The 20,131-nt window shown below is 36.4% G+C and overlaps 1 protein-coding gene across 1 annotated transcript; it reads left to right on the top strand.

Annotated features, from left to right (window-relative positions):
- The first annotated feature begins 5,232 nt into the window (after positions 1 to 5,232).
- On the top strand, positions 5,233 to 11,108 carry LOC134541567 (uncharacterized). The gene is made up of 2 exons (XM_063385082.1): positions 5,233 to 8,083; positions 8,450 to 11,108. The coding sequence occupies exon 2, from the start codon at positions 8,457 to 8,459 to the stop codon at positions 10,722 to 10,724; it is 2,268 nt and encodes a 755-aa protein (XP_063241152.1). The 5' UTR covers positions 5,233 to 8,083; positions 8,450 to 8,456; the 3' UTR covers positions 10,725 to 11,108.
- The last annotated feature ends 9,023 nt before the right edge of the window (positions 11,109 to 20,131 follow it).

The following is a 20,131-nucleotide window of genomic DNA, read 5'->3' as shown; positions in this document are numbered from 1 at the left end:
TATATATATATATATATATATATATATATATATATATATATATATATATATATATATATATATATATATATAATATTTCACTCTTGGTTAATTGGTAAAATGAAACAAAGACATAATTGTGTTTCTCTATTTAACGAAAGAAACAACATTTAAAGCCCTTATTTCAGGTTTTTTTTCCATATTTTTACAAATATAGATAATATTCTCTTCAAGAAAGTATATTGTTCACAATAATTATAACCCACTATCACTTTTCATTTAATTAAATGTCAGAATATTTAGAAATAGAGCAGGAAAGACCTATATTATGTTATTTCGTAGCATGTTTTTATTATCAATTTTTGATATTCAACTGCAAAGAGGGTGAAAACTATGCAAGTCTTGTTTTACAAAAAAAAAAAATCATACTCTGAAGCTTATCCAAGGGAAGGTGAGGTGTATCCAGTATGATTCATAAACATACATAATCAACCAACACATTTCTACTACTTGATGAAATTCTATCTTTTAAGGTTGGAAATATTTAATTACTTAAAAAGTATTTATCACGTCAACCAAACTTATTTTAAGATATTGACAATGATTAATTAACATACCTTAAACAATTTCTCTTATCATTTTCCAAAAAACCACCTCTTAATTTCTAATTCTATAAAGGTAAATATTATTTCAAAAAGAAAAAATTATGGAATCCGCTAAATCAGTACTATATAGTACATTTGGAAACAAAATCTTTAATTCAATTTAAATGGTTTGTATTTCACACTAGTGGTAGTAAAAACAGGTTGAGTTTGGTTTTATTTGGTTTGTGGCTATCACCATTTTTACTAAACCTGTAGTTCTGAATTTTCAGATAGGCAACCTTATGGGAAAAGAGGAGATGGGTAAAAATTTTGAGAATTTTTTTTTATTAATACTAAGAATAACTACTAATCACCTAATATGTAAGAAAACAAGTATGATACATATAATCAACGTTTCATATAAAGATGCAATTGTTAAAAAAAAATAAAATAATGTAGACAAGGGCACAGTCAGGCAGGGCAGGGAAAGGCTATGGACCCCTTTAAAGCAACTTATTAACCATCTTAAAATGACTCATGTATGACTCAATTTGTAGCCACTAAGTATACAAATTATAGAGTAGTAGCCTTCTCTTGATAGTCACATTGGAACATAATCATAAGCAGTGGTATTGTAAGGATAATGATCCACCTTTTATAGGTGGCCCTTTTTATTTAAGAATTTTAGGTTTAAAAAAATGCTTAATGGTTCTTATATAGCGTACAAATGTGTTTTAAAGCATCATATTACATAATATACACTTACGAATCCGTCATAATGAATTGAAACCCGAGTAATTAAATGTTAAAATGTTATTTACGTATTTTAAGTTAATGAATTTGGTGTGGCAATCTGAATTAATGTTAAAATGCAGTTACACCACATAGCCTACTTGGCAGAAATATATATTTTTAAATACATTTAAAAGTAAACCATTATTCAATAAATTATAATTTATAGTTGCATTTGAAAAACTGTATAGGCCTAGAGCACGAAATTTTAACTCTGAAATTTTTTTTTACATAGATTTCCGAAACTAATGTTAATGTCTTAAATCTCGAGTTGGGTGTCACTTCGGCTGAGGATTCGACACCGTTTTAAAACTCGTAAACTATGAAAGCTACAGAGTTGAAGTAAATGTATCTTAGTAGAGCAGACTTTGCTCGTGGTCGCTACATATGAGACACCCGGTTAACACTTGCAGTGATGACGTAATGAGCGTTGGTGGGGAGAGTCGAATTGAAGTCAGCGAGAACTGTAACTCCGTTAGTAATGCCCTATTTGCGTGATTTAAACTTTAATTTGCTCGTGATTGAGCACCGATTGGTGCTAGTGAAATAATTATAAAGTTAATGACTTTGGTTTTGAAGCCATTAATCGCAAAATGCCCAAGTGAAAACGGGTTATGTTGGAGAAGAGAAGGATAACAAGCGAAATTTCTCGATCAGGAGCAATTAAAAATGCAGAAAAGTGTCGTAGTTATGGAATGAGGCAAAAAGTAGCCGAAAAAAATGAGCCAGTGGGGTGGAACGAGGCGCGAAATTCGCGCTCGAGCGAGCCCCAGCCGTCTGCCTCGCGAGAAGCGACTGTGAATGCAGGAAATGGTTTGGTAATGGACGTGAATGTGCTCTCTTATGGTTTATTTGGAGTCAGTAGAGCCAGTGGTTGTGAACCATGGGCCGAGTTTGTCGCGGTTTGGGGTCACAATTTTTCTGGCGTGGCCGCCCGACCGTCAAGTATCGAATTCATGTCAAAACAAATTAAGCAACATCAATTTTGTTAAATTATTGTATTTATTTCATACACAACATTCTTGCTAAGCGCGATGGAAATTCATGAAACAAACCCCTGTAGTCCAAAATACCGTATTTACCTGTGTGTGTCACATATTTTATGCCGATTTTTAGTGTATGTACTGCTATCCGTATGCGAATTTTGGGTTAAAAAAATATTGTACTGTGTGGTTGAATATGTGCGTAAATTACTAACCTATGTTGGTTTTTTTTATTTTTTAAATGAACATTACTCCACGAGTAAGTAAAAATTGCTTAATCAAAATATCTCGGCAGTCGCGTGAAGTTACGTGAATAGCGCAGTTATTGTACGTGTGATGTGTCTATCAATACGTATGGCTGCTCTGCGTGGGCGAGGAGAAAAGAAATTCTTAAAATATTCAACCAGAGAGGAAGCAAGAGAAAGGGTGCATGTGCGTGCATGCGTGTGAGAGACCACATGGCAGTGTTGTAACGGTATTCCCTCTATTTTTTTTTGTTAATGTCCCGAGAACTGACACACTCAACGTGTCAATCTTTGACAGGTATACATGAAGGAACTGTGCCCAATAATTATTTTGTTTTTGAACATACCGTGGCAAAACTGTAGCCATCTTTGTTGTTTATAAGAGCACCTTTTATATTCCTCCGACCTCGCGGTAAACAGCCCATGAAAAAAAGGTTTCAACCTTGGAAAAATTTGTACAGTGGTACAATCTAAGATGGTTAGTAACATACCGAAAGTAAACATACCAAAGTAATCTAGGAAAACTATTACATACATTCTTGTTGGAAAAGGTTTCCAATGTTAATATTAAAGGTGGGCTATAAATCGATTAAGAGTGTTAATATTAAAGGTGGGCTATAAATCGATTAAGAGTGAGTGTTAGTAAAATTTTTTTGCTGCAGATTGGAATGAAATTTTGTCAAAGGTTTTATTTAGATACTGCTGTTGTCTGTACGTAGTTTCGAAATTTTTCATAAAATTTTAATTGAGATATTAAACCTTAAGTTTTAATAATTTAAAGCATTTTTATACAGAATTTTAAAAAGTCTCGTGTCTGACGCGTTAACTATATATGCATGTAACCTTCTTGTTTACTAAAATAAAATTTCGTTTTAATAGGTGCAATAATTCTATCATAAAATAATTAAATTATAAATCTCTGCATAATGTAGAAGTGCAGTCTTTTATGAAATCGCCTCTTACACGTTACTAACATATTGTATAGAGATGGGATGAAGCCCTTATAGAGACAAAGCACCATGGATATTTTTGTTAAGGCTAAAATATTTCAGAGCTTTATCTAGGAAAACCAAACGAAGATCAGATAATATTACCAATTTTTCACACGTAGCGAGTGCAGACGTCTGTGAAACTATTTCCACCTAAGTTCGTATTCGACGAATCAAAATGGAAATTAAACTATTATACAGTAGAAAGAATACTATATCGTTTGATACCTAACATATGTCTGTGCACTGCCTGGAAACTCTAATCTAAGGTTAGTTGAAAGTCCAAATTCACGTTGTTTTTGGAATTTTACTCGCAGCCGTTTAAAAATAATACGCGCTGAAGAGCGCTGAACAGTGCTGCTAAGGACTGAGCAGCGGGAACTTCCCTGAACCAGGTACTACCTGCTCGCAGTGGGGACTGGCGAGACCGCGCTGCCGCTTATCTCTCTTCAAGATCAGGAAAGGGGGCAGTGTATTGTTACCTGCCTCTTTCTGACCACTGAACCATGGAAAGTGCAGAGTGTATCAGTGCTGTCGTTCAAGTTCCTTGTGCCAGCCGAAAGAAACTTACATTAACAGCTTCTATGTTCAAAGAGCTAATTAGTAATCATATTGAATTCTTTAACATTAATTTTTATTAACGTTACCATATTTTTCCCTGTTCACTTATAATTTGGTTTATCTCACACATCTGCCTCCCTACTCTCAGTACGCCTTCATGGCCAGTGACAGTACACCTTGTTATCATTAGGCCTGTTATGTAGTGACACAGAAACGTAATCAAACAGTAACGCATCTTGTAAACGCAAGACGACCATTTACGGTACTCCGTCATCTCGTTCTACAGTGTATGGATTTCATGGAAACATTACAAAACTTGCGCCAATAAGCGTAAAAAATACTGACGTCACGCAACATCATTGTAAACAAGCTCAAACGTGAAACTTTAAACATGCATCGGTTTTTATGTTTAGTTTACGTTGAATTGTGGATGATGACTTCTGTTTGATGCATTTCACTAGTCAAACGGCTTATAATTAGAGACGCCTGAATTCCGCGAATAGATTTCGTGACTGGTTGTATTGCATATCACTGCATCTCGTATTCACGTAACTGATTGGGTGCTTGTTACTCTCGCGCGTCTGGGCACTTAAAAAATATATGTCAATATCGTACCACACGTACGCTAATGTATTGACGTCGTCCGACCGAAGGCCACCCTAAAGCCCGACCTGCAACTGCCAGTATTCAATCCCGCTAACGGAACGTGCCCCTAGCCATGGCCCACCCGAGTCAGGCGACCCATACAGCACACAATGTTTCAGTAACATGTCTGTGATATTGCAGTAACATTACTATGTTTCGAATAGATTACATTTCATCTGTCATGTTTCTGGAATATTTCATAAACATTTCATTGGAAACATAGTACTCATGTCTATAAATGAAGTTTCAGATACATTTCAGCAAGATTCGTTTGGCAATATTACATTGTGGTTGATTCTGAAATGTATCTGAGACATTATATTGAAACTTCCCATCATGCTTGTTGGCACTGAAGTTTAGAAATCTTTGTCTTTGTGTATTATTTCTTGTTTTGGCGCAGTATTTTGGTACTTGGATTTTTATATGTGGTGAATAAATTGTAAGTTTTAACATTGTTTATTTCATGTTAGTTTACTTTTTTTTTGTTTTTACTTTCGCACTTAAGCAAGTACCGGTATAGAAACATTCTTTTATGCGTTTTCGAAATGTGTAAAGCTGTAGGTTAAGGAATGTCTTTTTTTGTCGGTATGCTTAACATTCCCGTGCCATATTTATATGTGCGCTGTTTTCAGTCTGATTTTTTAATTTATGTGATGCATTAACAGGATATTCGCGATTTAATAAAATTGCGAAAGCATCTAACAAGTTTTCTACTTACTGTAGCTATATATGGTCGTTGACTGTAGAACACGAATGCTAATGTATGGGTTATTTATTATCTTTAGTTAAAAATCACACAAATATAGGCTTAATTATAGGTTCCTAAATATTTTGGTTTTAATAGCATTTGATTAAACCAATTTATTTTATTCAGTTATCACCTTCGGGCTTTTATAATATACTTAAGTAAATATATTTCATAACCTATAATATGTAGTTAAGGGTAATTAATGTTTATTTACTGTGCACAACACATAAATTAATTATGTTGTGTTTATTTTAATATAAATATTGAAGTGTTTCATTTTAAATAATTTACAATTCTGCTGGTTAAGTAATTATTTTTATTATTTTCTGCACTATGTAGTAGTACTTATTGTATGTTGTAGGCGTACGTATTACTATTAATGGAAATTTAATAAAGCCTTCTATTATATCTGGCTTGTCATAAATGTAATTTATTGTAAGTGAATGCACTAGGCCTACACATATAATTAGACAGCGGTTTCATTAATTGCCATTTCGTTTTAACAAAGTTATTTCTGCAATCTGGCCTTCATGTTATTGGTGGGCTGGGATTACAGCGCAAAATAATTGAAATAAATTTTATCCTTTCCCGCAGAGAAGGTACAAGTCTTCGAGTTGTGTTGTACTAAGCATAAGCATCATTGGTATTTCTATTTAAATTAGTTTTTCTTATGCTAAATTATAGTACAGTACACTCCCTATTTAACGCGGTTGTCGGGGGACATAACTTTTACCCGCGTTGTTGCATAACCGCGATGTTTCGATGTGACCAAGGTCAAAAGTCATAAAACACCGCCTGTGTTCTAATAGGTCGGCAAGCACGCACAGTATAGACGGCCCGCCTTTGTGAGGACTTTGCATCCGCAGTTTTCACTAAACGCGGGTGAAAAAATAAAAATAATAAATTTTAAAGATAAATATTAAATGTTGATTTTTTTTTTCCGCATGCCGCGCACAGTTTGTCGCACGGCCTACGAGCGCGCCACACGCCGCCATACACACGTGCGGCACACAAGCTGCTGCCAGTCTCGTGGTGTCAGCCACAGTATCTGCTTCGTCTGAGTGTCCGTAACAAAGTAAGGGCAGTGTGTGCGGTTACACACGATTCTGTGGTCAAAGTCTTCTAAATAGAAAGGCCATAGTAATACTTCAAACCGAATATGAATCGCAAAGTACCGAGTTTGATTGACAAAATAAAAATTCTAGATTTTACAGATAGCGTGTCTTTTGCAGAAGTATGCAGCAGATACGTGAAAAACGATTCTAGCATTCGTACAATATAAAATAAAGAATCGTCTATCGTGTAAAGTGGCTAATCTTTGTTATCCATGCTTACATTAAATTATAAATGGTCACATGTGGGATACAAAAATTGCGCCAAAATAATTTTAGCGCAATAAGTGGCGCCGTATTAAAAAGTCTGTTAAACGTTGTCTTTACTTATTCCATCAAACGCTGTGTCGAGTTGCTGAGTGTGTGTGGCTCGGATCGGCAAGTGTTATATTCCCTAGCCTCTGGTTAAAGGTCGGGAGGCCGCTACACATAAACATATCCGGGGCTTGTTTACTACCTCACGGCAAAAGTGGTACAGTATGGTTCACGTAAGTATTGGACCACTGGGAATTCCTCGGCAAAGATTAAAAATACGCTAGCTGATTTACTTTACTATTTAATGTTAAAACATCATACCAAAGTAAAAAGATGAACGTGTATAATACAACGAATAATATTACGTATGTAGGTTCAAGTTATAACAAACAGGGTGGCCACACACCGGGAAATCTTGGAAAACCGGGAAATTACAGGGAATATCATTTTGCAATGGAAAACCGGGAAAAATACAGGGAATTAGTGATTTGGCCCTGGAATTTTTTTTGCTGGTAGTAATTATTTCGTCAACTGTGAATATGTACATTATAGAACCATTTAAGGGCAACGTGCAAATCTCAGCGTTTTTATTAGTGCTAATTAAATTTTATAAAACACGCTATTTAATGTATACTATCTTATTAAAATGCAGAATATTCCACGCCGTACCGCGCATCGGCTACATGGAATTTGGTACGGTACCAACATTCCATTAATATAGTATTTGTACCATATTGCTGATAATAGCACCATACAACGTGCGTAAGTAAGCAGACAATAAAATTAACGTACTGTATTTCTGGCCAGTGTACCATATTCTGGTCTACTGAATGTCGTATTTTTCGTGTATTTGCCGAAATAGCGGAACATTGCCGTGCCATTTGTTTTTGTGGCAAGGGCATGAATATCATGACCGGATTGTGCATGGTTTATTTGCTTAGTGGTTGTTGTTTGTTTTGCGTAATAAACCATTGAACAGCAATTTTTCACAAATTCCGAAGTGTATTTTGTGGTGAATTGAAACTATAACCATTTTGACGGTAATTTGTAGTCCATCGTATGTGAAAATACGGGTGCATAACCTGGATTAAATGGCGGGAGCGCGGGCCGTGAATGTATTATAGGCCTAGTTATGTTGTGGTTGATGCGTTTGTGTGAAAATTTGAATTTTTTGTGGAAACATTGATAAGGTAAGCTTTTGTTTTATTTGGTTTGTCAATTTTACAACTTGTCAGTTTATTCAACAATTACAAAGCGTTCCTAGTTAAAAATTTTCATATAGGTAGTAAGTCAAGCTGAAATCTCAATAGCACATAATTATATCACCGTGCGTCTTGGTAGATTAGGTTAAGAGTGCCGCACGAGTGTTTTTTTTCTTCACAATAACACTGGGGAAAAAATTGCGTCAAACTGTGTGGTCGCCGGTATTCAGTTATGTTTAAACATTTTTAATTTTCTTTAAAGGTTAGGCAAGTTAGACTTACATTGAATTAAGTATAATACTTTTAGGATTTTTGAGAGTAATAGGAAACTAATTATAATTTTTCTTTATTTAGAGCCAAGATGTCACACTCAAAATATACTAAATCTGCATTTAAAGAAACATGGCTGCAGAATGAAGATTTTTCAGAATGGTTGAGGCCAGTTGTGCACAATCAGTATGCAGCAAGGTGTAGTTTTTGCCAGAATGTGTTCAGCTTGAGTAACATGGGCAAGAGAGCAGTTACTAGCCACATGACTAGTAAAAAACACATTAAATTTGTTAATGCTAAGAAGAGATTGCTGCTGATGGGAGTGTTTCTTAAACCAAAAGACTTACCTGGGACAGATTCTGAAATGATTAATGTTAATTCAGAAAAAGTAGTTGCTGGCACTTCTTCACAAGATTCAAAACCTGATATTCATTCTCAAGAAACTACATCCAAAAACATAAGCCATTTTTTATTGAATGATTCTGTTGTACATGCAGAAATTATTTGGTGTCTCAATATGATATTATCTCACAACTCAATGCGAAATGCTGCTAGCAGTGTTAATCTTTTCCCTATAATGTTTCCAGACTCTCAAATTGCTTGCAAAATGCAGCTACAAAGAACAAAATTGGCATACTCAATAGTGCATGGTCTTGCCCCACATTTTCATAAAGAGTTGATTCGGAAGTTGAAGGAATGTAAATACTGTGTTGTCGGTTTTGATGAGAGTCTTAATAAAGTTGCTCAAAAAGGTCAAATGGACATAACGGTTAGGTTTTGGAGTGAAAACAATTTGCGCACCCATTATTTTGGATCTGCTTTTTTAGAACATTCTTCAGCAAGTGATCTTGTCAAGGCTTTTGTGGAAGCACTTTCAGAAGTCGACATGAAAAAAATACTACAGATATCCATGGATGGACCTCATGTAAATTTTAAGTTCCTCCGGGATTTGAAAGAAGAAATAGTTACAAGTGAAAATGATCCATCATTCCTTGACATAGGTAGTTGTGGCTTACACACATTGCATTGTGCCTTCAAAGCTGCCATAAAAGCCACAGACTGGAAAATTGTTGAGTTCCTTCGTGCTCTGTATAATTTATTTAAGAATGTTCCAGCAAGAAGAGCAGATTATGTTCAATTTTCAGGGTCTTCAAATTTTTCAAAAAAGTTTTGTGCCATACGATGGCTGGAAAATTCTGGTGTTGCAGAACGTGCTGTTTTAATGGTTCCTCATTTGAAAGTGTTTGTGGAGAAGGCTACAGCAATGAAACGTGTTCCATCTTGCCAGAGTTTTTGTGTTGTTTCAAAAACTATTGGGGACAAATTTCTGATTCCAGAGTTAGTTTTCTTTCAAGCTATAGCTTTGGAAATGGAGCCATTTTTGCAGAAATTCCAGTCTGATGCTCCACTTGCTCCCCTCCTTTACGAGTCTTTAAGTAACTTGTTGGAAAAGTTCATGTTGAGGTTTGTGGTAAAGCATGTTTTAGAGAAATCTAAATCCATCAAAGATGTTCCACTCAATGATAAAGAAAGTTTAGTTAATCCAAAGTATGTAGATGTTGGGTATGCTACAAGAAGTGCTTTGCAGAAGGTAAAAGGTTCAACAGAGAAAGAATTACTGCTTTTTAAGGATGACTGCATGAAATGTTTTCAGGTTCTTTGTCAGAAGATAATGATTAGGTCACCCTTGAAATATTCTTTGGCAAAGGGAATTTCATGTCTGGATCCGTCTGTTGCTGTTATTCCTAAAGTCTGTGATGCTCGTCTTTCCACAACATTAAAACTGCTTGTTGAAAGTAAATGGTTGTCAGGAACAGTTGCTGATAATGTTGACAGGCAATTCAAGAGTGTGTGTAAATCATCAGAATTTTGTGAGAAAATGAAAACTTTTTCATCTGAAAGCACTTCTCTTGCTGAGTTGTGGCTAAGCCATATTCCAGAGAATGGAGACTATCAGGCATTAGTCAACTTTTTGAAGATGGTTTTCTGTTTGTCTCATGGGAACTCTAGTGTTGAGAGAGGATTCTCTATTAACAAAGAATGCTTAGTGGAAAACCTACATGAATCTTCAATAGTGTCACAGAGACAAGTTTATGATGCAGTTTCAGCGCTAGGAGGCATTCAAAATATGACCTTAACAAAAGATCTGGTAAAGTCATATCGCTGTGCTCGTTTGCGATACTCAGACGCCCTCAAAGATGCAAAAGAAAAAAAAGAAGCTCTACATCATGCAGAAGTAGAGAAGAGAAGGTCAGTTTCCCTTGTTAGAGAGTTAGAAGAGAAGCGGAGAAAATTGATGGAAGATGCCATGAAACAGTCTGCTCTTATTGAAGAGGAGATAAAAGCAATTTCAAAATAAGACACTAGTTTGTGCGCCGAACTCCGCCTTTTATTAGTCATCATTTATTCAGTGTTCCATCTCATTCAACATTTCTTATTTAATTTCAATGTTTAAAAAAAATATGTTTTATGCCTCATGTTTTTAGTTTTGCTTTAAAAGTTTGTTTGTCAGGATGTCTTTTTTTAAAGTAGGACACTTATTTTAGAGTGTATGTTTAATCAATTTCCCATGAAAGTTTTGTGGACATGTTTTTCAACAAGCATTATTTAACTTACTTAAGATAGGCTGTAAACAAGTAACTCATTCTTTTCCATCCATAAACTTTGTTTTTAATTACTAGAATATTGTGGTTGCAGATCTGATAATAGGTAAGAAAATATTTGATAAAAATTTAGTTTATTATTATTTAGGATATTTAATCAGTCATAGTAAGTTTTAATTATGTTAATGATTACACCATTGCATAATATGTAATTTTTTTAAATGAAATTTAACTTGTAGCACAATTATCTCCTTCAGGGAAAAAACTTAGAATTTTCTGGAAAACAGGGAAATTGCAGGGAATTTCATTTTCAAAAATATGTGGCCACCCTGAACAAAACATTTATATGTCTCCGCTTGTCAACACACGTGACCACGAGAAGTGTGCCGACGGAAATGAGTGAACTACTCAAGGTCACCAGACTTCCCCCCTTTCGGCTTAATCGCCCCTCTCATCTCTGGCGCTTATATTCCACTCCTCCCGTCTACCCGGGTGTCTTGGTCGCATATTCTCGGCTCGCCTCTCCCCTCCCAGCGCTTGCCGTCAACCAAACCTATCCAAAATCAATCCCCAGCCGAGTCACGCTGGATAATGTCGCTGGACGGTGGGCTTAATCGGGTCCCCTGTCCGATGCTTTATTTGTGGGTTAAAAAAAATGTTAAGAACTAGTGTTTCAGAAAATAACACTGGGCTGGATTGGACCATAATTTGAAAACACTACAAGATAGAGGAATAATTTACGGAGATATCTTGTTAAGAATTTCACTGCGGACATTTTCTACGCCTAGGCTTTTTTCTGCCCGTTGCTTAGTTTGTTAGTGACAACGCAAAATTATCCTAATCGGCTGTCAACCATTTATTGCATTATTATTACAGTAGAACCTCGTTAATCCGTGACGCGCTAATTCGGGAATCGGATAATCCGGGACGATTTAAAAGTGCAGAAAAAAAAAAGAGAAGTAAATATTGTCAGCGCCTAAAATTAACGTCACGCGGGCCGGCGGCCGGCAAACACTGCAAGCCTTCGCATGGGCCACCAAACTCTGCAACGAAGTTTGTACCGACTCTTTGTGTCGCCCCCCTTTCAGCTGTCACATTTGTCACTCTTTAAACTTGAGGGGGATGTCCTGACTTCTGCTTCCCATCTCCCTTTGTTTGTTTCCACCCGCCAACGCACGGCAGGCGCCTGGCGAGTGACGTGTCTGGCTGGCATTCGGCTGGACGAAGTTTTGATGAGGGGGGAAGGGGGGGGGGGGGGCTACCCAAAATTTATGTGTGCAAGTTCAGCACGATCTTATCTTTCTCTCTTCGGCTGTTGTAAATGACCGTGAACTAATGGCTAGGCAGTGCCGTATTTTTTTAAGCCGAGACTAATTCGAAGACGGCCCTTACCGTGAACGGATTATCCGTGTTTATTACTTTTTTTTTTACAGGATTTTAATTATCCGGGCATCGGCGGGTCCCAATTAACACGAATAATGGAGAGTTTACTATTTTTTATCCATCTGCTGCCAAGGCGCAGTAAGCCTCGGTAGATGTTACGTCACATGACCTTGGCCTTAACCCAGCTGCACGCCGGTGTCTGAGAAGCTTGACAAGACCTTCCGGGCTTTTAATCGCTAGTCCGTGAAATTCGGTAATCCGTGATTATCTCGGTCCCGACCATCACGAATTAACGAGGTTCTACTGTTGTTGTTATTATTATTATTATTATTCATTTATGATTGGGGGACATGGTTTGACCCGCGATATACCCGATTCCGCGATCTATCGGGGCGCGGTATACCGGGAGTTTACTGTAGTAACAAATTATGTTTGATTTGGAGAGTTTGACAAAACCTAATTCCATCCATTATATGACAATAAAGGAAACACATTAAATGATGATTTATTAGATTACATGTGTATAGTTATGTAGTGGTAGCAATTTAAATAATGAAAATAAACATTAAATGTGCACTACAAAGGATAATATTGAGAATCTGCTCAAAAAATTACTAGAAATTTTAGAGTATTATTGCACAAAAACATGGGCTGAATTGTAATGATGTAACATCACAGGCACTGTTCACACAGACACTTATTAGGAAATCATTAGGATTTAAATTTAAGTTTTCTTTTAAAACTTTGCTTAAAATGTGTTATTATACAATGTCATGGGCCTCTTTGCATTAACCAGACACCATTAAATTGATTATTAGGAATGTAAATAGCATGTTAAGAAATTCCCAGTGAAGAAGTATTCCTGCTTAATAAGTTTGAAAAAAAAAATGCATAGGTTGCAATACCAATTTGTCAATTTTAAGATGCTTTCAGTTTTGAAATTTATCATTGGCATCAGAAACTTTTTTTTTCTGTTTGCATGGTAATTTAAAAATAAATAATGTAACAACTTAGTGTCTACATGTTTAAAAATCTCACATACATGTCATAATTGACCTGAAACAAGTTAAAAATAATTGTTTTTTCTTCTTTTTTTTTCCAGCAAAAATCTCCAAGAACATCTGCATAGAGAGTCAGTTAAAAGTTTCATGTATTGTATATATTATTTATTTATATATATATATATATATATATATATATATATTTATTTATATATATATATATAGTTTTTTTTATTAAAGTCTACTTCTCAGACTACGTTGTTATTTGTTATTGAAAATACCCCTTTGCATCTTTGCCTCTATTGTTAAGTATTCAAATGGAAAGAACCTGGTTTGACCTGGTGTGGCTTTCTGATTATGGTTATACATGGTTCTTAACTTACTTCAGGTGCATTCTTGGCTGGTTTCATAACATAGATCATAGAAGTTACAATCCAAAACCCCATTGTCTGTTTGAATAAGTTTCTCTATCTCTAATGACTTCATTGTTGACGAGTTAGGCCAAACTAGCTACCTTCTATTTTGTACAAAGTATAACTCGCCATTCATATTATTTTAAAATTTTGTACTGCATATTATAAAATTATTTATATTATTTGTTTACAATAAATTTGTGATCTCATTTGAATATAGTTTGTGTGGAAGTACTGTTGTGTTAATATTATTTTGTGTATTTACTTTGAAAATTTGGATTTTAGAGACCCTATATACTATTGCCATATTGTATTTGTTGTTTTATCCTTAGGCTATTTAGTCAATTTGGTAGTATTAAAATACAAATATAAAACCTAGCTTAATCCACGAACTTTAGGTAGATTAACATGCTATCTATAGAAAAAATTAAGGAAACCAGATTTTTTATGGACTGCCACTATTTATCTTCAGCAAGTCACTGGCCACTCAATGTTAGGGAAGCTGGATCAATTTGAGCTCTTGTCTGATACAATAATCTCACTTCATTTAGGCTGGTCAGACAAGTTTTTTGTTTAGTGAGGACAGCCGATTCTAGTCCAGTCTCATTTATGTTGAGCTTGTGTGAAATGGAAAACAATATGTCGATTATAAAGCTATATGATGAAATTGTATTAAGACTGCATTGTTTCATATTTAGACCCTCTGTAAATTAGTATATGTGTGTTTAAGAAGAAAAAGACATTAATTATAACATAAAATTGTTACATGTCTTTTAGGGTTTTCAAGCGCACATTTTTTTCTTGCAAATGTCCAAAAAACAAGCACCAGCCATATATACTTACTATAGCATTAAATAAGGAGAAAAGTACATCACAATACGAGCACAGGTCAAGTCTCATGGCTGTTCATTATGTTAATACCGGTTTCCTGTGCAACATACAAGTAGGAATTTTCTATTATAATATGTTAGTGTATTGTATATAGGTATATTATTTTTTTATTTCTATAACATTTGTTTGAGGTTGAATGCGATTTTTTTTCTTGTGTGTATCAAGTATTTTAAGTTAATGTAATACCACATGATTATCTAGACCACTGATACAGTACACAATAACAGTGTCGTGATTTTTGAGAATGTCAACATCTGGAATGCAATAGAAAACCATACCCAAATTCTCAAGACATTGTTCAAATACAGATAAAGACATCGATGGACAAGTGCTCATTTATGATACTCAAAAACAAACTTGAAGTGGCCATAACACATTGGGTTGTGAAAATTATATTTTAAAATTCTCAGTAATCATGTCTCCTATGCAAGTGGGGTTTGGTTGTTATGGATTAAGTAAATATTAGCATACTTTCTGTGCTGAGCATAAGGAGATCACATCCAGATATCTTGGGGAGCCTCAATTTAATTTATTCATTACAAGATGACATTGTCATTGTATTTAATAATGGAACCTTTGTGCATTAGCTTGTCCCTTTTTCCCCATGTACTGATGTAGATGCATGCCTGCCTGCCACTATATCACATTCAAATTCCCCATTAAAATAAAATGCAATGGACAGGAACCATGGACACCAATGCTGGGCTACCTATTACATTCATGTAAGTTTCATTCACTTTGCAAGCATACTGAAGACTTATTTAAATTTTACTTTTATAACCATAATTTGTTTTTAGAATAATAAAATAGTTTGTAAAATTAATGTTAGGCAAGTCTGGTACGCTGACCTGGGAAAACATCTGATGTCTTTATTAATTAAATTATTTCTTTAACTTGGTTCATATATATATATATATATATATATATATATATATATATATATATATATATATATATAAATTAAGCTCAGTAGGGTGGAGAATATGGTTTCATTAATTTACCTGAATTGTTGGATTTTGTCGGCAGGCCTTTTTAATCTTACATTAGAAATTATAAGTAAATTTTTAATTATTGTACAAGCCAAATTATTAAGTAATATAATCAATTATCATTACATTAAAAACGACAAAAATTTACATTCTATGCCCTACCAGAGCACATCTTTAAAATAATTTCAAACAAAATAATATTACAATATCTATTTTTTTATATAATCAAAAAATGACACATTACTATGGACAAGCAAAACTTGACGATAACAAGAAGATACGAACAAGATCATATCAATCCACCGATTAACACTTTCTAAGGGTGTGGTCAAGGGGCATTATGCAAAAAGTGATCAAGAGGAAATGTACGAGGGAATGCTGTGATGAATTGGAACACAGTCACTGCACTTCACTGCAACTAGCTGACCAATGCAGCTGTAACATTATGGTATCTGTTAAAGTGCAATACTCTTTTAAATTATAAATATACCCTCAGTCATCCTAATTTCCAGAGGTATTTTGGGTCACATGATACATTTTATATGTATTTCAGAACATTTATGGAAATATTTCGGTTAAATGTTTCAGAAATATTGATGGGACATTAGTGGAAACATTTCAGAAACATTACCATTTGATGTTGCAGGGAGGTTTCATTGAAACATTTCAGAAACATTACCATTTGATGTTGCAGGGAGGTTTCATTGAAATATTTCACAGGGCGGACATTTGGACGTTTCTGAAATATATCCGAGATGTTTCAGGTAGGTTGCGAAATGTTTCAAACATGTTACAATGTTTCAAAAGTTATATTTCTGAAACATATCTGTAACATTTTGTGCTGTATGGGGAGCCACCAGCAACCAAGGTAGAACCCGGCCCCTCCGCAAATAAACAGACCGTCATGACACCCCAACCTCGTACAAAAACAAACATGGATTATTAAACAGTATTATGTATACATTAACAGTCGATTAACAAAAGTGCGACGTAGGAGTGCCCGGGCACTCACGTGTGTTAATACGTCAAGACGTGTGTGAGTGTCCCCCTGGCGGCCTTCTGCCTAACTTAGTCAATTAGACCATGTGACATAATTATTCATCCCTCATGTTACGTTTTTTACCCCCACCAGAGCAATCCGGCAAGAAACGAACAGTCGCTGGTGTGACATATAATTTAAATGAAATAATTCCTAAAAACAATAACTTCAATTTGTAGAAGGGACAAATGACCTTAGTTCAATTTTAATAATTAATATAAGAATTTAACGTCATTAAATTCTTTTATTTAACATGTCACACAGAAACTAACCTAATGAGGTCAACCCTGGCGCGAGGGCCACCGAGCCTCGGCCGGGCGCCATGACATGACGCCAGTACAGCGCGACTCGTGGACCGGGGCGGACGCACGTCCCACGGAGAGGCATCATCCTTTGTCCACACCGAGTTCACTTCTGGTAAATATAGTCACTTCTCAAAACCTCTTTTCTACTAACCTCTCCGTGCGTACCCGGTCCAGTTTTCGGTCCAGGACCTAATCCGGCCGCATAAATTTAAAACCCCCTCCTGCACCACACTTGGTCCACGGGGTAGGTTCAGCATCCGGCACGGGCCGTCTCCCGAGGGACAGAACTTTAGTTAATCAGTCGCTCCGGCGCTGACACCACCCGCAAGGGGAACTTTTGAACGAATTTAGCTGCGGTCCGTGCTCCATTACCGTGGACGCGAGCACCGCCTTAATATGTAAACTTACGGGATTGGCCGCCTCCAATCACCCTCACCCATCGTGTGAGTGACCAGGCTCAGAAACGCCTAGTGCCACGCACCCTCGTGTAACATTTCTTTTATAAACTTGTGCAACGCACCCTCGTGTAACATTTCCTTTGTAAACTTGTGCAACGCACCCTCGTGTAACATTTCTTTCGCAAAACTGTGTAACGCACCCTCGTGTAACATTTCTTTTGTAAACTTGTGCAACGTTTTATTAAGTAACTTTCAGACTCATTTCTGTGTAATTTTGTATCTTGTGACGTCACCTGTTGTACGACGTGGCGTGTAACCAACGGCGCTACACCCGAACCACAGTCGCCTGAATAAATGACGCACGTCATCTTTTGCCTCATTTCAGCGTACGATTACTTGACCCTACGATTCCCAACCACCGCCGAGTAGGGAATTCCTTACACCCACGCAACATCGCCGACGGTCCTAGTGGGCCACGCAGGGCAACCGACCCCACGACCCACCTATTGGTTAGACACCGAGCTAGCCTGGCGCCCACCCGGACAAACTACCTTCGCCACAGCCATCCCCGCTAGGATCCGCACCGGGACTCGAACCCGAGACCCCGGACGACGGCAGTATGAATAATCAGTTACTGTAATTTGTACATCTCGGAATGCATTTATACGCAACACATTCGGCTTCGTTTTGATAAAACTTAAACAATTAGCTTGTCGGTGTATTTCACGGTAAATTTATCAATGTAGGGTAAGGTTGCCTTATTCCGTGATAAATAAATTTTACTACAGTTTAGTGAACTTACTGAGAGACTTTTTAAATGTACCAATTTTTAAAGTGAAACTTACTATATTATCAATAAGTTCAGTGTACTTTCACTCGTTTCTGAGTACACATTGCAACAGAATAAATTTTCAAATCAATAAGAGCATAGGCTCCTTATTCCGTGACAAGTGCCTTATTCCGTGATAGTGGTATCCTAATTCCGTGATACTCTCTAATAGACAAAAATAACCAAACATTTATGTTGCTTTTGCAATTATATCATTAGTAATGTATTAACAACCAAAAATGGAAACTTTTTGCAAAGGAAATGATAGTTATAAACATTTTATGTCTTCAGTAGACCTTTTCACAACTTTTCCCTGGAGGCTAATTATTCTCAACACCGAGAACACATGAAAACATCGTCATCAAATTCATCATCAATACCATCGCACTCATAGTGGTACCATTGCAGACAAAAACAACACTGAATCCACTTAGAACCTGTGTTGTTTTTTACATCGTATTCATAACTATGTCCACAGATAGAACACAATGAATTATCGTCACTGTCAACAGATAGCATTGTGGATTTATTTTTGGGGTACTGATTCTTCTTGCGAAGGCTTCTTCTGGCAACTTTACTACATGATGGACTGGTGTCATGGCTGCGTGATGGACCAGCATCAGATTTCAATGTTGGTGAAACTGTGTGAACTTTGGCAGACTTCGATTTCCTGGAAGGTGTGCGCAAACTTGGTGTCTCGTAGGTTGGGAAGGTCAATAGAGACTCATCTGAAACAAGCTGTCCTACTTCTTCACCACAATTTCTGTTGGAAACAATAGCAGGAGCTGTTGCCTCAGGAGCAATGGCGTCTCTGTTAAATGGGAATACCCCGGTTTTACGGAAACCACCTTGAATAATTTGTGGCGTAAAACTCTTTTCGTATGATGGATTCAATAGAGAATGGAAGTCATACCGACTGGGAGATTTACCTGGATTTCTTCGCATACATTTATCGAGTTTATCCCTCCATTCTGCTTTTAAGGAACCAAAGACAGCGACATCCAATGGTTGCAGTAAATGTGTAGTGTGGGATGGAATGTGAGTATGATTATCTGATTCTCTTTAGCCACTAGGAGAACCTCTGGTGATATGTGCGATGCATGAGAGTCCATGAGTAAAAGGACAGGTCTAGGTGGAGGCACAGATAAGATGAAGACTTTCAACCATTGCAGGAAGAGCTCGCTGGTGATCCAGCCTTTGGGAAAAACTGCAACTGTAGCATCAATATGAGCACCATGGAATGTTCTGGACACCTTTGAATATGACCATAAATGGACCATTTTTACCTGCTGCACTAGCACAACACAAAATTGTGGTAATTGTGCCTCTCTCAGCATAGACACGTCTGTAAATATATTTCTTTCCAACACTAGTTACGACATTTGAGCCAGAAATTACAAACATGAGTCCAGTTTCATCACAGTTCCAAATTCTGTGAGGGGAATCTAAAAGGTCATGTTCAAGCAGCAATTTTTCTAAACAGCTATAAAACTCCTGTAGTAAAACAGGATTGGCATATGATGCACGATACCGGGACAAGTTTTCAGGTCGCCTGAGAGTTAAATTGAATCTTTCACGAAACCCTCGGTACCATTTTTTCCCTGCAGCTCCTTTCTCTACATTAAATCTATCTGCTGACCCATATTTTTTGGCTAGGTCGTATGCTAGTTTCCTGACTTGTAGAACAGTCAATCCAAATCCTAGTTCCTGCATCTGTATCACATATTTGGCAAGTTTGCATTCTATGTCAAGTCCAAGTGCAATGGGTCTACCAACTTTCGCAACTTCGTAATTAAAATCACCAACTTCATTAAAATGTTCACTAGCTCACAACATTTTCTTTCAAAATTGACCACGGCACTTTAAAATGTTTGGCCGCCTTGTAGACAGTCCACTCTTCATGAAGAACTTTCCT

This window comes from Bacillus rossius (assembly GCF_032445375.1).
Source record: "Bacillus rossius redtenbacheri isolate Brsri chromosome 4 unlocalized genomic scaffold, Brsri_v3 Brsri_v3_scf4_1, whole genome shotgun sequence".
NCBI lineage: Eukaryota > Metazoa > Arthropoda > Insecta > Phasmatodea > Bacillidae > Bacillus > Bacillus rossius.
This window is presented reverse-complemented; position numbering and strand designations above follow the sequence as displayed.